Source organism: Heterocephalus glaber, unplaced genomic scaffold (assembly GCF_053883595.1).
Source record: "Heterocephalus glaber isolate CG9 unplaced genomic scaffold, H.glaber_assembly_v1.0 deba00000122, whole genome shotgun sequence".
In the NCBI taxonomy this organism is placed as follows: domain Eukaryota; kingdom Metazoa; phylum Chordata; class Mammalia; order Rodentia; family Bathyergidae; genus Heterocephalus; species Heterocephalus glaber.
In genome coordinates this window covers 57,897,300-57,916,926 of record NW_028258138.1, presented here as the reverse complement: position 1 = coordinate 57,916,926, position 19,627 = coordinate 57,897,300, and the positions used below count along the sequence as shown (strand labels likewise).

Here is a 19,627-nt window from a genome sequence, read left to right as displayed (position 1 = left end):
GGCTAAAACCCTGTATATCATATTATTACACTGAACACTATAGACATTTGTAATACTTACATATGTAAATATATCTAGACATAGAAAGGGTAACTATAAAAGATGGTATGAAAGATTAAAAAGGGTTACACTTGGATAGGGCACTCCCCATGACTGGAGCTTGTGGGGCTGGGGCTAGTCTGGTTGAGTCATTGAATGAAGGTAAAGGTCTAGGTCATTAGTGTGCACTATTGTAGACTTTATAAACACTGTATATAAATGTATAAAAAGATCTTCTCTTCTTTAATAATAAATTAGCCTTAGTGTGGCTTTCACTTTATTCATTAGGTCCCACCTCTTAAAGAACCTAGCACCTTTTCATAGTGCCTCTCTAGGGATTGAGCCTTTAATACTTGCCTTTAACGTCTCTGAGGGACAGTTAGCATCCAAACTATACCTGTCATCAAAGGAGTTTATACTCAAGAGAAGAGGTAAATGGAGCCAATAAAAAAACCAGCACCAAAGATATGTCTTAATTAAATCTGTTTTTCAGTCTTTGTTGGGCTCAAATATTTTCTTCCTTTTGGAAGTTCAACAGCTCTGGAATAGAAATATTGCAGTTGCAGTTAAAGGGTCATAGGCGAAAAGGTGCAACAGGAGTCCCATCTACCTGCTTGTGGCTCCCCTGAATAGCAAAGGCTCCATGGAGCATAGTAGGGAGCACTGCCTCACCAGATCTCCTTTCTCTAGTCAAAGATGACTGTAACTGATTCAGGCAGTGAGAATGGGAAGACCAAGATCCCCACAGATTGTCTAATGTTCCTTCACTGATGCACATAAAACAATCTCAGAAAAGTCACCTTCTCTATAATTCCATTATCCTAAGACAATGAATCAAATCAAAAGTTCAAGAGATGGGTTGATTTGTTTGAGGGGTGGTCTTCTGTTTTGCATATATGACTTATAGTAATATGATCCATTCCTAGGTCAACACCTCAGGCAGGTGTTCACTGAGATGGAAGGCTGAGGACTATATTTAACCTCTGGTCCAGTAAAAGTCAATGGGGTTCTGTGGTGCATCAAGAGAAATTGGCTTTGTCATTCTCAGAGCTGTGTTTATTAATTTCTCAAAATTTTGGATGAATAGAGTTCAACCATTTTATAATTCTCAGATGTGGTTTAATAAAAATTTTCAACCCTTATTTCCTCACTTTAGTCCATGACCAATGTAGACTGCTGGATCTTTCAAATCACCTCATCACATATACTTGTGCATTTTAGGCAGAGGAAGACAAAAAGAATCTGAGCAGGATGCAGACTATGATCAATAAACTTCAGCTGAAAGTGCAGAGTTACAAGCATTAAGTGGAGGCAGCGGTAAGAGCCTAGGGCAATTGTAACCCCCTGTTTCCCAGCCTTCGTTTCTCCTTAAATCCTCAGCTAGATGACTAGCTCATCAGAGAGGACCTGCTGGATTTAATGTCTGCCCATTCTCTGTTTTTTCTTGTTAGGTTTGTTGCTCAAGGGAGAAATTTATGCTGCATTTCCCTCTAGGAGCAAGAGCTCCTTCCATCAGGATTGTGCTTACACACAAACATGTCCACTAGAAGAAGTGAGTCAATTAAGAGCAGGGTGGCATAGAGGGATGGGAAATTTTTAGGAGCATTTCATTCTGGGCCCTCTATCACCCCTAAACCTTGGGTGAACATAAACACAGTTCTCAGTATTTCTTTTCTGACAAGCCTGCACGTGGTTGTGGACAAAACCACCATGGCTGAGATGTACATGCCATCTTTGGTTTAGTATCCATAGCAACATGGATTGTAATTTTAAGTGCCATATATATTGGTTTATGCCTAATATTTTTGAGGGGTTTTGAGTTGCTTAGCTGTTTTATTTTAGTGAAACTATTGCTATATCTAGTATTTATTGACTCATAATATTAAAGCCCCATCTCCTCTACTCAGAGATAGAATAGTAAATTTAACTGTGATAAAAAACAAAACAAAACTATGCTTATGCTAGCACACAGCAAGTCTGTGAAAGCAGTACTATATGCAGCTGGTGGAAAGTGCACACCAGGTTCTGAAACTTCAGGGAACAATAGTTATAAAAAGGGATCTTTGTGCTTACTAGAAAGTCTTAATCCCTATGTCTTAGACCAAAGTAGGATATTCCATTCAATAATTAGAAGTTTATAGTCCATTCACATTCTTCAACTTTCTCTTGTCAGAGCAGAAATTACCATGTACATCTGTCAATTTTTTCTTTTTCATATTTTTTATTTTTATACAAAGCACAAGACAATCATTATCTTTCCAAGTAAAGGAAGCAGCAATGCCAGAGGTAGGGGTTTCTGAACAGACAATCCACTGCTCCCAGCCCAGAGGTAGGGCCTTCCAGACTGCTGTTCCACCGCTCCCAGCCTAGAAAAAGGGGCTTCTGGACTGCCATTCCACCATTCCAAGCCCAGAGGAAGATGCTTCCAGGCCGCTGTTCTACCATTCCCAGTGCAGAGAAAGTGAACCCTGTGGGTGCTGCCACCACCACCACCCCCACCACACCCTGCCCCCATCAAAATGAGAAGACACATAAACAAGTCTCAAAACCAAACTTTCAGATCACCTACAGCAACCCAAAGGGGAAATGAGATGGAATGCTCTGATAACCATCTGGACTGCCTGAACTGGCAACAAAAGAGGACCTGGAAGAAAATGAAATCAGAAATAATTTCTCAGATAACGGGAGAAACTGTGCTCCTATTGCAAGACATGATTAACAAATCTAGAGAAGATCTGAGGAACATGATGGAATCTCAACATAGGAAACAAATGAAATCCATAAAACAGATGGAAACAGATTTCCAGGAGATTAAAAACTCCACTGAAAGTCTCACCAGCAGAATGAGCCACTGTGAGCATAGAATTTCAGATATAGAAGATAATATTGCAAGTAGTGACCAGGAAAAGAAAAACTGCTTCAAAATTGTAAGAGTCCACAAGAAATCAATCCAGCAACTGCTAGATGATGCAAAGATGAATAACATAAAACTGACTGGAGTCAAAGAAGAAACAGGAGAGAGTGCAGTTGACAAAAAAACTTTTCACAGAAGTAATGGCAGAAAAATTCTGAAACAGGGGAAAAGAACTTGACATACAGATAAGTGAGGTATATAGGACTCCAAATAGCCTTGATAAAAAAAAAAAATCTATACATAGGTATATAATTGTTAAGATTCCAGAAGCCCAACAGAAGAATAAATTTCTACAAGCAGTTAGAGAAAAGAAACAAATCACATACAAAGGAAAACCCATCAGAATCACAGCAGACTTCTCAACGCACACCATCAATGCAAGAAGAGCTTGGAGCGATGTATTCCAAGCCCTAAAGGAAAACAGCCTCCAACCCAGATTGATGTACCCTGCAAAATTATCTTTCAAAATTGATGGAGAAATAAGATACTTTCATGGCAAAGAGCACCTTAGGAACTTCATGAGTACCAAACCAGCACTCCAAAATATTTTGGACAATATCCTAGGAACAGACAATGAGGATCACAACCCCGAAAAGCACAGAAGAATGAGCCCATGGGGCACAATAAGAAATTAAACACAAAGGGGGAGAATCCAATAAAAAGAAAAAGTCATGACAATGATAAGTCAATATTTATGAGTTATAACCATCAGTGTTAATGGTCTCAATTCACCAATCAAAAGAAATAGACTGGCAGAATGGGTCAAGAAGCAATATCCAACAATATGCTGCATACAAGAAACACACTTAATTCAAAAAGAAACTCATAGACTGAAAGTTAAAGGGTGGAAAACAATACTCCATGTGACAGGAACCTGAAAAAAGCAGGAGTAGCTACCCTCTTGGAAGATCAAGTAGATTTCAAACCAACACTGATTAAGAGAGACAAAGAAGGACAATACGTACTTTTAAAGGGAACAATCCAAGAGGAAGAGATGACAATCATTAATATCTATGCTCCAAATACTGTTGAAGCCAACTATATAAAACAGATACTAACGGACAAGAAGAGTCATATATGCAATAAAACAATAGTAGTGAGGGACCTCAATACCACACTGTCACAAATACATATATCCACTAGACAAAAAATAAGTAATGAAATACTAGAACTCAATTGAACTCTTGAACAAATGAACTGAACAGATGTTTATAGAGTGTTCCACCCCACAAAATCAGAATACACATTCTTTTCAGCTGCACATGGGGCATTCTCCAAAATAGACCACATACTTGCTCACAGAACATATTTAAGTAAGTGCAAAGGTATTTAAGTTATCCCCTGTATATTATCAGGCCTTAGTGTGATGAAATTGGAGATCAATAGCTAAGAAACCACAAAAATTTCATAAACATATGGAAATTGAACAACACACTTTTGAATAACCAATGGGTGACAGAGGAAATTAAAGAAGAAATCAAACAGTTCCTTCATTTAAATGACAATGACAATATAACATATCAGAATCTATGGGACACAATGAAAGCAGTCTTATGAGGGAAATTCATAGCAGTGAATACACATATTAGGAAAACAGAGCAAGCCCAATTCAACAAACTGATGCTGAACTTCAGGCTTCCAGAAAAAGAAGAGCAGGAGATACACAAAGCTCATACAAGGGAGGAAATTATAAAGATCAGAGCAGAAATCAATGGGATGGAGACTAAGAGAATGATACAAAAAATCAATGAAGCCAAGGGTTGGTTCTTGGAAAGAATCAACAAAATTGACAAACCCTTAGCCAACCTTATCAGAAAAAGGAAAGAAAAGGCCCAAAAAGATGCACTTAGTAATGAAAAGGGTGGAATTACAGTGGACCCAGGAGAAATCCAGAGGATCATCAATACCTACTTCAAGAACCTATATGCCAATAAGATGGAAAACACAGAAGAAATGGACAGATTCCTAGATACATATGAATAACCAAAGCTGAATGAAGAAGACCTAAATTTCTAAACAACCCAATATCAACCAATAAAATTGAAAATGTAATTAAAAACTTACCAACTAAGAAAAGCCCAGGTCCTGATGGCTTCACTGATGAATTCTACAAGACATTTAGAGAGGAACTACTGCCACTGCTGTCTAAACTCTTCAGTGAAGTTGAAAGGGAAGCAATACTCCCAAATTCATTCCTGAAAGCAAGCGTCACCTTGATCCCCAAAGCAGAGAAAGACCCAGCCAAAAAAGAGAACTATAGGCCAATCTCACTAATGAACATAGATGCAAAAATCCTTACTAAGATACTGGTAAATAGAATGCAGAAGATCATCAAGAAGATCAAACACCCTGTCCAAGTGGGATTCATCCCAGTGATGCAGGGATGGTTTGCCATACACCAATCAATCAATGTAATACACTATTTTCAATAGAGCCAAGGACAAAAACCATATGATTATCTCCATAGATGCAGGAAAAGCATTTGACAAAATTCAACACACATTTATGATAAAAACCCTACAAAAAAATGGAATTGATGGTCTCTACCTCAATCTGATAAAAGCCATCTATGAAAAACCATTAGCCAGTATCATACTAAATCACACTAAAATCAGGAAAAAGACAAGGATGTCCACTATCACCACTTTTGTTCAATATAGTTTTAGAAACATTAGCCACAGCAATTAGACAAGAAAAAGAAATAAAATGAATAAAGATAGGAAATGAAGAAGTCAAACTGTCATTATTTGCAGATGACATGATACTCTATATAGAAGACCCCAAGAATGCCTCCAAAAGTCTTCTAGATTTAATAACCAAATTCAGTAGAGTACCTGGATACATGGTCAATACACAAAAATCAATAGCTTTCTTCTACACTAACAACAGACTCACTGAGAGAGAAATAGGGCAAACAATTCCTTTCACAATAACATCCAAAAAACTGAAATACCTAGGAATCAACCTAACAAAAGAAATCAAAGACCTCTTCTCTGAAAACTATAGCACTCTGAAAAGAGAGATTGAAGATGATATCAGAAAATGGACAGACATCTCCTGCTCTTGGGTGAGAAGGATTAATATAGTGAAAATGGCCATACTTCCAAAACTGCTATATAGATTCAATGGAATTTCAGTTGAAATGCCAGCAGCATACTTCATGGACCTTGAGAAAACAATCCAAATATTCATTTGGAAAATGAAGAGACCCAGAATAGCAAAAGCAACTCTAGGTAACAGAGACATGGCAGGGGGCATCACAATCCCCAACTTGAAACTATATTACAAAGCTACTGTGACAAAAACAGCATGGTACTGGCCAAGAAACAGACCTGAGGAACAGTGGAACAGATTAGAAGATGCAGAAAGAACTCCAGACACACTCAGCCATCTCATCTTCAATAAAGGAGCCAAACACCCTCACTGGAGGAAAGATAGCCTCTTTCATAAATGGGGCTGGAAAAATTGGGTTTCAACTTGCCAAAAATTAAAACTAGAACTTTATCTCTCGCCATGCACTAAACGAAAATCAAAATGGATTGAAGATCTAAATATTAAAATAGAAACACTGAACCAGCTGGAACAGAAGTTAGGTAGAACTCTTGAAGACAACAGTGTAGGAAAAGATTTTATGAAAAAAACCTCAGTTGCCTGTGAACTAGCACAAACAATCAACAAGTAGGATCTCTTCTTATTAAAAAGCTTCTGCACAGCAAGAGAAACCACCAACAGTGTGAAGAGACAACCCACAATTTGGGAAAAAATCTTCACCTGCCGTTCTTCAGACAAAGGCCTACTATGCTGAATCTATAAAGAACTTAAAAAATCAGACCTCCCAAATTTAAACACTCAATCAGAAAATAAGCTTCTGAAATAAACAGACATTTCTCAGACAAGGAAGTAGAAATAGCAAATAAATACATGAAAAAATGTTCAACATCACTGGTCATTCAAGAGATGCAAATGAAAACAACACTGAGATTCCACCTCACCCCAGAAAGAATGACTGCTATCATGAAATCAACCAATAACAAATGCTGGCAGGGCTGTGGGGAAAGAGCAACCCTCCTCCACTGCTGGTGGGAGTGCTGACTGGTGCAACCACTATGGAAATCAGTATGGAGATACCTCAAGGAACTAGGACTGGAAGTCCTATTTGACCCAGCTATTCCCCTGCTGGGTATCTTCCCCAAAGAATTAAAAGAATCATACCACAGTGATATATTTGCACCCATGTTCATAACAGCACAATCTGTAATAGCTAAAACTTGGAAACAGCCCAAATGCCCATCAACTGGAGACTGGATGAAGAAAATGTGTTTTTTTTAATAAAATGGAGTACTACTCAGCCATAAAAAATGAGAAATTAGAGACATTTATAGCTAAATGGATGCACATTGAAGCAATACTCTTAAGTGAAATAAATAGGACACACGTGTATAAACACCAAATAGCTTCTCTAGTGTGAGAAACTGAAAGTGTAAATAAGGACTAAAAGTTATAATAGATAATGTGAAATAGGAAGAAAAGGGGCAAAGGGAAAGCAGAAGTGGGAGGGTTAGGGGAAAGGAAAGAAGGGAACAGAATTAACATGAGAGAATGGAAAAATGTAAACAAAGTCTTTGTAAATAGGGAGGGATCCAGGGGTTGAAGGGAGGGCAGGGGAAGAGGAAAAATAAGAACCAAGAGAGATTATGTAAAGGTGCAAATTTCCAATGATGAATGTCATTATATTATATACCTAAAATGTACCAATGATTAGAATGAATAATCGATAATGCGAAATAGGAAGAAACGGTCCAAAGGGGTAGTGGAAGTGGGAGGGGCAGGAGAAAGGAAAGAAGGAAATGAAAAATTATGAGAAATGGAAAAAATGGAAACAAAGTCTTTGTAAATAGGAAAGGGTGGAGGGGGTGAAGGGAGGGCTGGGAATGGGGAAAAAATAACCAAGATGCATCATGTAAAGGTACAAGTTCCCAATGAGAAATGTAATTGTGTTGTATACCTACAATGTACCAATAAAAGAATTTTTTTTTAAAAGTAGGTTAGAGAAAATTAAACATTAATGATATTCAGATTAATACTAATAGTTTATATTGAGAGGAGCAAAGAAGATATAGAATGAAAAAGAAATAGAGAAATAAAAAATAAAAAGGGAGGGGGTGGTAGAAAGAAAAAAGAAGGTATGTGAGGAGATGTAGAGAAAGGAGGGGAAGGAAGGGAGTGTAGCCAGGCAGTGAGAAAAAGAAAAGCATTGTGTGAAATTGTTGAGAAGACTGTTCAAAAAGTTAAATATCCTTAAAAGCATCCTTTTGTATGGGAATCTATGACTGAAAAACTCAAGTGTGCTACGTTATTAAATCAGAAAACTAATACAAATTGCTATATATTGGTATGCATATATAAAAGACCACATCTAATTATAGTCAACAAAATAATAATGGACAAACAGAACAAGGAAAAAATGAGAGAATCTAATCTATCATCTATTTTTAAAAGAATTAAAAAGGAAGCTTTTCCTGTTGTTGGTTATAATGAATCCCCCTCAGCCAACCATCAAGGCTGCTGTCTTTAGATCCCCATACGCAGGGGCCTCTTGTGTTCTTGGGGACCATGGAGTGGGTTTGGAGCCACTCTCTTTAGTGTTACAGCCTCATGGTCCCAGTCCATGTCCTATTACAGCTGCTACAGCAGACTCTGAACTCTGGCTGGTCTCTGTCCAGGGCCTCAGTCTGTGCACCTGCCACAGTCTCTGTGACAGGCTCCACCGATTCCTTCTTTCAAGTCACTGGTACATTTGGTTCCCAGCTATGTTGGAGTTCTGCTGGTTCCGAAGCAATTTCCTCAAGCTCCCTCTGCCCTGCAAGAGATCCAAGGGTCATGAATGGGACATCCCTGCACTGATATGGCAACTTTTCCCTACTCCAGTTGCCTTCATTCTCTGCATTTCTCTCAAGCTTGCAGTTGCTGCTGTGCTTGGTCCTGGGGGAGGGTTTGGGAGGGGAGACCAAGCCAAGATCTTTTTGACCATCTCTCACCAACCCTAGTGTTTGCCACTTCTGTCTCTGCCTCTGTTTCCCAATCTCTGAGTCACAGTCAACTCAGTGTCCTCCTGTGGAGACTCAGATACAGTGTCCATTTTCCAGGTGACATGTGGACAAGGATAAAAACTTAGCAGACTGCATACCAGGAAACTGTTTGTGTTTTGCTTCTTGTACTTCATCACAGGATTAAGGTAGGCTTTGCAGAGAAAGAAAGAAGGGCACAGGGACATCTGTCACCATTATCTCCTTCTAGGCCATCTGTGCAGAATACTTCTTAGTATTTATGAGCTGAAAAGCTCATAAAACTCAGCAGCTAGTGAAAGGAAAACTAGAGCAAAAACTCCATAGAACCTCAAGATACAGTGTCATTATACAAAAATAATAAAAAAGAGCAACACGAGTATACAGCAAATGCAATCTCTATTCTCTAGAAATTTAGCAGACAAATGTAATGGCCTCACTGAACAAGAAAAATGGTAAAAAGTCTAAAAACTAGAGCTAATTTAGTACTCTGAACTTCTTAGATACAGAGTTAGCAAGTTTGACTCTTGGGTTACAAATAATTCTTAGATTTCTGAGTCATGGTGTGTTATAGCTTGTGTTTAGATGTCCCCCAAAGCCTCATGAGTTTTCAGAGGTGATTGAATCTAGAATGTGTGATTGATTCATGGTGGGGGTAGGCCTGAGGGCACTAGGATTAAGGGTGTGAGTGCTACCGGCCCTAAGTAATCTGAATAAGATAAAAGGGGCAGAAATGCTGATAAGGTCCCTTGTTGCTTTGCTACTTCTAGCCACCATAAACTGTTTCTCCTCTGCCAAGCCACCCAGCCTTGGAGTCAGCCCATTATGGGTTGAAACCTCTATGAACTGTTAGCCAAATAAACCCTTTCCCCTTCAACTGTGGTATTTTATCTCAGCAACAAGAGAAAAGTAACTAACACATGGTATAAAGCAGATACATAAGGCAGAGAGTGAAAGAACAAGTGTTTCGTGAAAGTACACAGAAATACCAATGTGTGTGTTTATATGTATTATACTACATATTAACTCTATCATATATTTGTGTAACATACGATATACTGTGTTACTGATCTGCAGCCTAATGTCAACAAACCACCTCATCAAGAACTCTTGGTAGTCTGATTATCAGAAATAAGCCATGAAGCCCTGTGTTTGAGATTCTTCAATTTGAATTGAATACCTATTTGATTTATTATAATTCTGAGAACTGGCAATGGTTAATATATTAAAACAGTTGATCTATTAACTATATATATTTATACAGTGGTACCTCAGTTCACGAACTTGATTCTTTCTTGGTTGCAAATTGAGTTGGACGAGAACTGGATCAAATTCAACAGTTAAGTTCAATGTTGACCTTATGGGGAAATTTGATTCGGTTCTCATCCAGTTTTGTTTCTGACCAGAATCATGGAGAAAACTGAGTTTGTGAACTAAGGTACCACTGTAGTTATAAATATAGATATGACTACATAGTTATATAGACATGGAGTATTATATATCAAATTATATATTATACAGTTAATACAGAGAAGGGGAAAGCAAATAATCTTATTTTACCACAGAAAAATTCAATTTAAATAAATAATTCAATATTTTTAATTCATCATATTGGCAGAGAATTTTAATAATAATACTGGGTACTGAAAGTGACCATTAGTCTTAATATATCATTGGAATAAGAAATGCTGAGTAGATTAGTAAAGCATGCTCCTGAATGTGTCTGAGAAACTTTCTAGCTCAGCAGCCTGATCATTAACAATATATCATCAAGGACTATTGGTAGAAAAAGTCATGAAGCTCTGTTGGACTTTCTTCCATTTTGATGGAATATTTATTTATTTTTCAACCTTGAAAACTGGCAACAGTTCAAAGCAAAGAAATATTGGTTTACTGCCCAGTTGATCAATAGTCTTGTGTCTCTTCCATTCTAGCCTGTGACAGTAGGAAATGGTGTGACTATTGTATTCCCCACTCCCCGGGGGGCTCTTTCCATTTTGCCTTGTTCCACCTCTCTCCCTCAGAGAGATAGAGAGACACTGTATTATACTGAAAGACATTAAAAGGTGTGAAAAAGTGATCTGTCAATTTCTGTAATTCGTCCAGTTACCATTGGATAATTAAGTATGTCATAGGACTTAAAATGCTGATAATGCCTTCTGTCCCTTGTTAACCACACACTTGACCCTTTAAAACATCGAGCTTCCCTTTCTAGTGATTTTGTTTCTGGCTGCAGATAACAGATTAGAAAGAGCCTTACTAAGAATGGGGAAAAAAGTATGATTTTTAATCATCATGCAGAATTCCAGCCTGTTTCCTGATCATTTAGGAAAGTTCACAGTGCTGTAACTATGGAGAAATACAGATTGAGTATTCCTTATCTGAGCTGAAGAGTTGAGTATTTGTATATGATAATGAGATAACTTGGGGATGGAGTTGAAGTCTAAACATGAAATTCATTTGTGTTTCAGAAACATCTTACAGACATAGTCTGAAGTAATTTTTATAGCATTTTACTGTACCTGTGTAATGACTGCAACTTGTCACATGAGTTCCGGTGTGGAATTTTCTAATTGTAGCTTCATGTCAGGGCTCAAAATGTTTTGGATTTTGGATTAGGGATGCACAATCTGTATCTACTTTTGTGCTCATGTTCTTATCTAATGATACAAATAGCTGAAATTTGTATTGTAAAAGATGTCACCTTACAATCCACTGAGAGACAGTGGAAATGAGGAAGAAAGACAGCACTGCTTGTGCCTTCAGGTCTTATGGAGGCTGTATTTGTGTAACTGTCAAAGAGAAGAAAAGAATTCATGTTATAGATTTTAAATGCAAAAAAGGAATTGGAAAATAATTATACTGTGTGACTCCAGATTAAACTACTGTACATTTATACAAATAATTCTTCTGTAGCTATTAAACATGATATTGTCAAAGTTCAATAACATGGAAATTCTTAATATGTTATAGGGTAAAAATCAGATTATAATACCATTTTTAAATAACATGGTCCTTATTTTAAAACTTCATTCACTTCTGTGCATAGGACATTAGCAGGATCCATCACTAAACAGACACTAGGACGTTAGCTCTAAAGATCAAGTTTCACATCTGGATCACAGCCTGCCATTGATAGGTGTAGAAAACAGCTACTGAATGAATAAAAGTTTGACAGATTCAAAACAGGTATGGAATGAATAATCATTTGACACTGATTCAGCTATATATAGTATATTCAATATATACTATATATAGTATATTCAATATACATAGTCAACTATATAGATATTATTTATAAGGCTTTCTTACAAAGGACACATTGGATACATTGCTTTTGTAGTAAAATACACTAAAAATCAATTCAAGTGCCAATGACATTACCTGTGATGTTATTTATAACCAATACTCATTGGAAAGTGGGAGGGGTAAAGGAAAGAAAAGAAGGGAATGGAATTAATATGAGAAAATGAAAAAATGGAAACAAAGTCTTTGTAAATAGGGAAGGATGGAGGGGTTGAAGGGAGGGCAGGGAAATGGGGAAAAAACAAGAACCAAGAGAGATTATGTAAAGGTGCAAATTTCCAATGATGAATGTCATTACATTATATACCTAAAATGTACCAATAAAATTAATTTAAAAAAGAAAAAAACCATAATAAAGCCTAGAAATATATTTCTGTGCCCAACAATAGCACAAACCATTAAAGTCAGCCATTAAAATCATAGTTTACAAAGTGCTTTTCAAAGACTCAAAAAAGTAAGAAAATATAAATGGCAAAATGTGTGATATACAATATAGTTCCAACTGAGTAAAATATCTCCAATTTTCTCTATGATGAGATTATAGAATTTTTACTCTTTAAAAATAACATGATTTTTTAAAGCTTTTAAAAGAAGGATTTAAAGAAATAAATTTGAAAGTTCTACTACTGAAAGAAAATTTATAAATTCATTGTGAAATGAGATTTTAGAATGATTAAAGCTATCTTAAAAAGCAAAATTACATTCCTTCATCATATTTTATTCAAATAGAACCTAGTAGATTAATAATGTAGAGTTTCACTTTTACATGTTAAATATAAAAAGAGAATAACAATATACTACTTTGGAAGAGGGTCTTTTCAACATAATTATATATTTTCCATTAAGTCACATGTATGTATGTATGTTTTAAAACAAACAAATATTAAAATCTAATAGGAAAAAAACTTATCACTGTAATACTGTCCATCTCTCTCAGAATACCTAAAATATTTAGTAAAGTGAAAACTGTTGTACAATAGCATTATTTATCAAAAAAGTCCTTCATATTTTCCTACAGATGTATATGAATGTGTAATATATAAAGATATATATCACAATGATTATCCTGGAATAGCAAGATTACAGGTAATTGTTAAACTCATTTTTCTACTGTGAAAATATGTAAATGTATAAAACTTTTTTTCCCTTATAGGCCACAGAAAACACCTTAAAATTAGGTCCTTTTCAAGGCAAAATTAACTCAGATCCACTAAAGTTAGTATAAATTTAGGACTACCCATGTCCACTGCCCCAGTGTGAGACAAACTGTTACAAGCTGACCCTCCCACTCCATATAATTAATCTGGTATAGTCTACATTCTCTTAAAATTTCCAGCATCCTCCCTTCCAATCTCCCTTTCAGCTGATGTTCTTGCTTCATTAATTATTTTTCACCAGTTCTTGATAACTGCTTCATTCTCTAACCACCACTTCTACCAAGCCATTAACAGATGTGTGAACTCTTTCTGTTGCCTCTTCTGCTCTTATTTTTAATGTGTCCAGAATCCCACATCTTTTTGCATTCAAGAAATGTGTCTCTGCAATTATTTCTCGTTACATCATCAGTTCATTATCTCTTTACTAGATCAATTCCATAATTGCAAATGATATGACTTTACATATAAAGTTAGAACTAATACATAATTTCAGGATATAAAATCCACAAATATCAGTAGCTGTTTTATACGTCAATAGCAAAATTGCTGAGAAAGAAATAAAAAATGCAATGTCATAGTTGCTACCGAAATATAATACGTAGGGATAAATTTAATACGTAGGAATAAATTTAAACTAGAAAGTGAATGCCTCTACAAGGAAAATTACAGCACAAAGAAAGTGAAGCATGCGAGTGCACACACACACACACACGCACATGCACACACACACAGAAAGGCATCTCATGTTCATGGATTGAAAAAAAATCAATTCTGTAAATGTATAAATACTACATAAAATGATCTACAAATTCAATGAAGTCCCTATCAAAATACCAAAAATGTTCTTCATAGAAATAGAAAAATTATTACTAAAATTGGCACTGAACCACTAAAGACCTTGAGTAGCAAAAGCAATCTTGATCATAAAGAAAAGCTAGAGTATCTCAATGGCATAAAAGCAGATATATATATGTGAAAAATCCATATTATCCGTCTATCCTACTAGTAGGCATGCATTCAAAGCAAGAGAAATCAGTATGTTGAAGATATATCTTCACTCACATGTTTATTGCAACATTAAGATATCTAAGATATGGAATCAGCCTTGGGGTTCACTGATAGATAAATAGATGAAAATAATGTGACATATGTACACAATGTGATTATTTTTCAGTCATAATAAAGAATAAAATTTTGTCAACTGCAGAAACATAGATTGAACTGAAGGACATTTTGTTATGTGAAATAAATCAGGCACAGAGAGACAAGTACAGGATGTACTTATTTATATGTGGAAGCTAATAAGAGGATTTCATGTAAGTAGACAACAGAAGAGTGATTACCAGAGCCTAGGAAGTGTGGCAGGAAGGGGAGAATGTGGATAAAGAAGATGGTTAACAGGTACAGGGATGCAGCTGTAGAGGAAACTTCTTAAGTTTAGCATTAGCATAGAAAGATAACTAGTTGATAACACAAAGAAATGTTAGTAGCACAAAGAAATTACAAATGTCAGAGGTAATAGACATGCCAATCAGCTCATATCTGATCATTACACTTTGTATACATGTGTTGAAATGTCACATTCTGGTCATTACACTTTGTACGCATGTACTGAAATGTCACCCCCTAAGTATCAGAAAAAAGAAAGGTACAGAGACTGGTATAACAAAGCCACTCTCCAAGGAATGATGATTGACTTACCCATAAATATCATGTAAACTAGTCCAAGTAATTCTACTAGAGCAATGATAATCAAACCTGAAATTAAAAGATAGCCATGCACTGCTATACACACTGTAAAAACAAATGAAATCTTACATTAGAAATGCCTACAAAATAACTTTTTAAATGAATAAACAACAATTATAATAACATCAAGTTTTAAGGGGAGTAATTCTTGTTCCAATGATAAGCAGAAATCACCTACATCTGTTCATTACTAATAACTCAATGGAATTTATTGTAAGAAAAGAATCTCTTCTTATGAGAAAAGGAAAAAAATGGAAACAAATTCTTTGCAAATAGAGAGGGGTGGAGGGGGTTAAGGGAGGGCAGGGGAAGGGGAAAAAAATAAGAACCAAGATACATCATGTAAAGGTACAAGATCCCAATGATGAATGTAACTGTACTTTATATCTAAAATGTATCAATAAACTTAATGGGAAAAAAAGAATCTCTTCTTTGCATAACATACCTAATCATATCAAGACTCCAGTGAATTGGTGACTGGTTATTTTAAAAATTCTTCTATAAATATAGCTATACAATTTTGCAACCAGAAAAATTAGCTCACAAGCCATAAACAGGCACTATCCTTAAACTAATGTGGAAAGCATTATTCCTACTTGGGGGTAAGGTGCGAATGCAAAAGGAAAAGCTCACCACACTAAATGCTGGGAAGTTAATGGATAACCAGGATTTGTCATTCATTGTTGGCAGTATGAAACTGGTGTGGCCATTCTGATACAGAGAGTATCGAGGCGTTTACTATAAAACTAAACATAACTTTTACATACAATCCAGAAACTGCACATTTCAGTATTCATCCAAATGAAGCTGAAAATTTATGTCCACACAAAAACATGAACATACATGTTTATAGGAGCTTGCTTTTTAAAGTTTCAAAAAATTGAGAGCAACCAACACGTATCTCAATAGTGAAGGCATAAACAACCTGAGGTACATCCACACAATAGAATACAATGCAACACTACACAGCAGTGAACTCTTAAGCTGGGAAAAGACACAGGGAAAATGAAAATGCTGTTTCTAAATGAAAGAAGCCCATATAATAATGCCTCATACTGTATGACTTAACTCTAAGACATTCCAATTGTAATAAGGAAGAGATAATAAAATGAGGAGATAATGGAGGAAAGAAGAGATGAATTATTCTGTATGATGCTATAATGGTGGGTATATGTCATTACACACTTGGCAAGACCGCTAGGACATACAATACCCAGAGTGAGCCCTAATGTAAATAGACTCTGGGTGACAATGATGTGTCTATTTTAATGAATATGTCACTTTGGTGGGGGATGTTGAGGAAAACTGTAGCCTCGTGGAGTAGATGGATGGGTGGGGAGCATATGGGTACTTAGTACTTTTAATTTAATTTTACTGTGAATCTAAAACTGCTCTAAAAAATAAAGTTTATATTTTCTAAAGGAAGAAAGAAAAAGTTCTGTCCAAGAGAAATACAAATTAGAACTACAGAAAAATGTTACTCTTACCAGAGATACAAAGATACAGTCCAATTATAGCGATTATATAGCCCACCAACTGAATGCTTGATAATATGCCAATGACATATGTAGTGATCCCAATACCTGGGGAAAGGCAAAGGACATGACAGAAGTGTGTGAAGAGTAATGATAAAGCAATCATTCCTACACACATTTGGTGCAGTTAAGGGTAAAAATCTCATGACCACAGACAGACTCCGCAGTTCCTTGTCAGATAGCAGATGCCTTTCCAGTGATCTAACCTTTCCACCCAAGTGTCAGCTTCAGATTCACACATTCAGCAGCCTTTTATTATTGTCAGTAATCTGAGCAGAAATGGCACTTTTTATCCAAAATCTTAAGAGCAATAGTGCCTGACCACACTTGTGCATTTTACAGTATGAATGGCTATTATGTATGGCTTCTCTATAGCCACAGAAAACTGCTCTAGTACAGAAAAATCATCATGTAAAGGTGATTATAGTCATCATGATTCCTATGTTGTGCATTTAGATCATCAGTTATTTATATTAAATACCTTTTCAATGTATAGTTCTTAGACCCAGTGTTACACGGGACTTTTAAATAATAACAACAACAAAAATATGTTAGTGATTTAGTGTCAAAATGAGGAGAAAATGATAGTGATTATAGTTAGGATTGCCCTACTAGCTTGTAAAACTCTAGTGTCAAGTTTTGCCAATAACTGTATAAAGCATGTTTCCACTATTTGTGATTTACAACTTCTTGTAGAACTCATTTCCCATGCAGACACTTAACAAAGAGAAAGTGTGTGTTCACAAGTACCAAAAGACCCCCCCCACAAAAAAACTGAACTCAAAATGTGAAGGTAATCCTTAAGATATATGGCATAATTTAAAATTATACTGACATCAAGTACAGGTTGAGCATCTCTAATCTGAAAATCTGAAATCTGATACTCAAAAAATTTAGATTTTGGAACATACTGGATTTTGGATCCTCAAATTAGGGAAGCTTAACCGGTAAAGTCTCTGTAAATATTTCAAAATCTGAAAAACACCAAAATGTGAAGCACTTTTGTCCCAAGTATGTCAGAGAAGGGATACACAACCTGTATATACGAAAATCACTTTTTGCAAAATGGCTTACTGTTCTGAAGACCTAAGATAACTTTAAAATTCATCTGCATGGGAATATGTCACTAAGAATAGCATGGAAATCTTTTAATAATAAATGAACATTTATTGAGTTGTAAAAAATACGAAAATATTTTCACTAAAACTGTTGTTTTTAAAATGAAAAGGTAGGTAAGATCATACTGAAACATCAGATACTCACCTGGAGTAAACCTATAGAATTGAAGCAGTACTAAAATCACTGAAGGGCTTACAAGGAAATGAAGTCCACAAACTCTCCTTTTTGAATATTTACCTATTAATAATGAAACATATTTAAAATATTTCCTACACATTTCTACTCTTTGGGAAGTTTCAGTATTTAACTTACTAAGTACATTCGTTTCAATATTTCTCTTATAAACTGTGAAAGATTTAATAATATTTCTCCCCATAATTTCCACAAAATAAGTAAAGTTTTTAATTATTAAAGACCAAACTTAAGAATCTAAACCTCAACACTTAAGACTCATCATGGAGTCCTTGAATTGGCTCTAGTTCCAGAATTCCACATTAGAAACTTGGTAATTGTCATTTACATACTCTTCATATGATATGTTCACTCAATCTGTCCCAAAACCAAATCAATTGTACTTTCAAGTTGTGTTCTGCATTCCTCTACCCCTATGTGCTTACCAGCTCCAGGTACGATCACAGCTGTCAAATTTATGTCCTGAATATCATACCTACTCTACAGTCTCCTGAAGAAACCAGAGATAGTTCTTAAATCCATCCCTTTGAGTCCTAGCCTGTCTTTGTGATTCTTCTCCATGTATTCCCTGTAGTTATTTCCTACTCACACTTCCATCCCCCAGATGTAACTGCTACTTTCACATCTTGGCCAATGAAGTTTGCCTCTATACTGGGCTTAATGGTGGCCCTAACAATATTCCCATCTCCCAGACCATAGAACCTATGAATATTACTTTAAAAAACAAAAGAATGAGTTACATTACATGGCAAAAAATGTAATTAAGGATTTCTAAGGAGGAGTTTATCCCAGACTTTATGGGTAGGCCCTCATTCCAATGACACAGTATCCTTGTAAGAGACAGCCAGAGGGAGATTTGACACAGACACACACAGGAAGAGACACAGAGGTGAGAATGTGGCAATGTGACCATGGGGGCAGAAACTGGGGCTATGCTGTCAGAAGCCAAGGAATGCTATGGGTTGTTGGCAAATATCAGAAGCTAGAAGAGGCAAAGAATGGATCCTCCACAGCAGCTCTGAGAGTGAGTTGGCCCTGATAACACCCTGATTTCATATCAGTGGCCTCCAGAGATGGGAAAAAATTTCTGTTGTTTGTAGTCTTTCCATTTTCCATACCTGTAATTCATTACAAACAGCTCTAGGAAACTACTAACCTCCCCTCACAAGCCTGCCCTCAAATGCCCTCCTTACATCAACTTTGCATTCCCTCATAGTAACTGTACATCTTACCTGGGGTGAAAAAAAGGACTCCAAAGATGACAGTTATGATGAGCACTAGTCCTTCAACTGATAAAATAATAATTTTCTTACCCATAAGATTGGATCTATATTTAAACACTTTAAAAAAGAAAGAATATATGAGCTCAATCACAAAGAGAAGCCATTTCTGTAATATAAGATGCAAAATCAAACTGACCACTATAACTGAATAACCTCTCAGGAACAACTCCTTCATTTATCAATTCATTTCACATATTTTCATAAGCTAACAGATAGACTTACGGCAGTATCAATGTGGATACTGAATATGTAGGTAATAATTTAGTCC

The 19,627-nt window shown here is 36.0% G+C and overlaps 1 protein-coding gene across 6 annotated transcripts in view; it reads right to left on the bottom strand.

Annotated features, from left to right (window-relative positions):
• Positions 1–7,259: 7,259 nt before the first annotated feature.
• The window catches only part of LOC110350590 (leukocyte surface antigen CD47-like), a 42,605-nt gene continuing 30,237 nt past the window's right edge, over positions 7,260–19,627 (bottom strand). Inside the window, exons 3-8 of one of the 6 annotated variants that reach the window (XR_002397264.2) lie at positions 19,309–19,416; positions 18,029–18,121; positions 16,718–16,813; positions 15,183–15,275; positions 11,728–11,810; positions 7,260–8,813 (exon numbers count right to left, since the gene is read on the bottom strand). Coding sequence is in view for 3 of the 6 variants with exons in the window: in XM_087214903.1 (XP_087071029.1) it covers positions 15,115–15,275; positions 16,718–16,813; positions 18,029–18,121; positions 19,309–19,416 (458 nt within the window). In the remaining 3 variants the exon portion in view is untranslated. Of the gene's footprint in view, positions 15,276–16,717; positions 16,814–18,028; positions 18,122–19,308; positions 19,417–19,627 lie in introns of all 6 variants that reach the window. The other 5 variants (XR_015452666.1, XR_015452665.1, XM_021264064.2 and 2 more) reach the window with 5 other exon arrangements.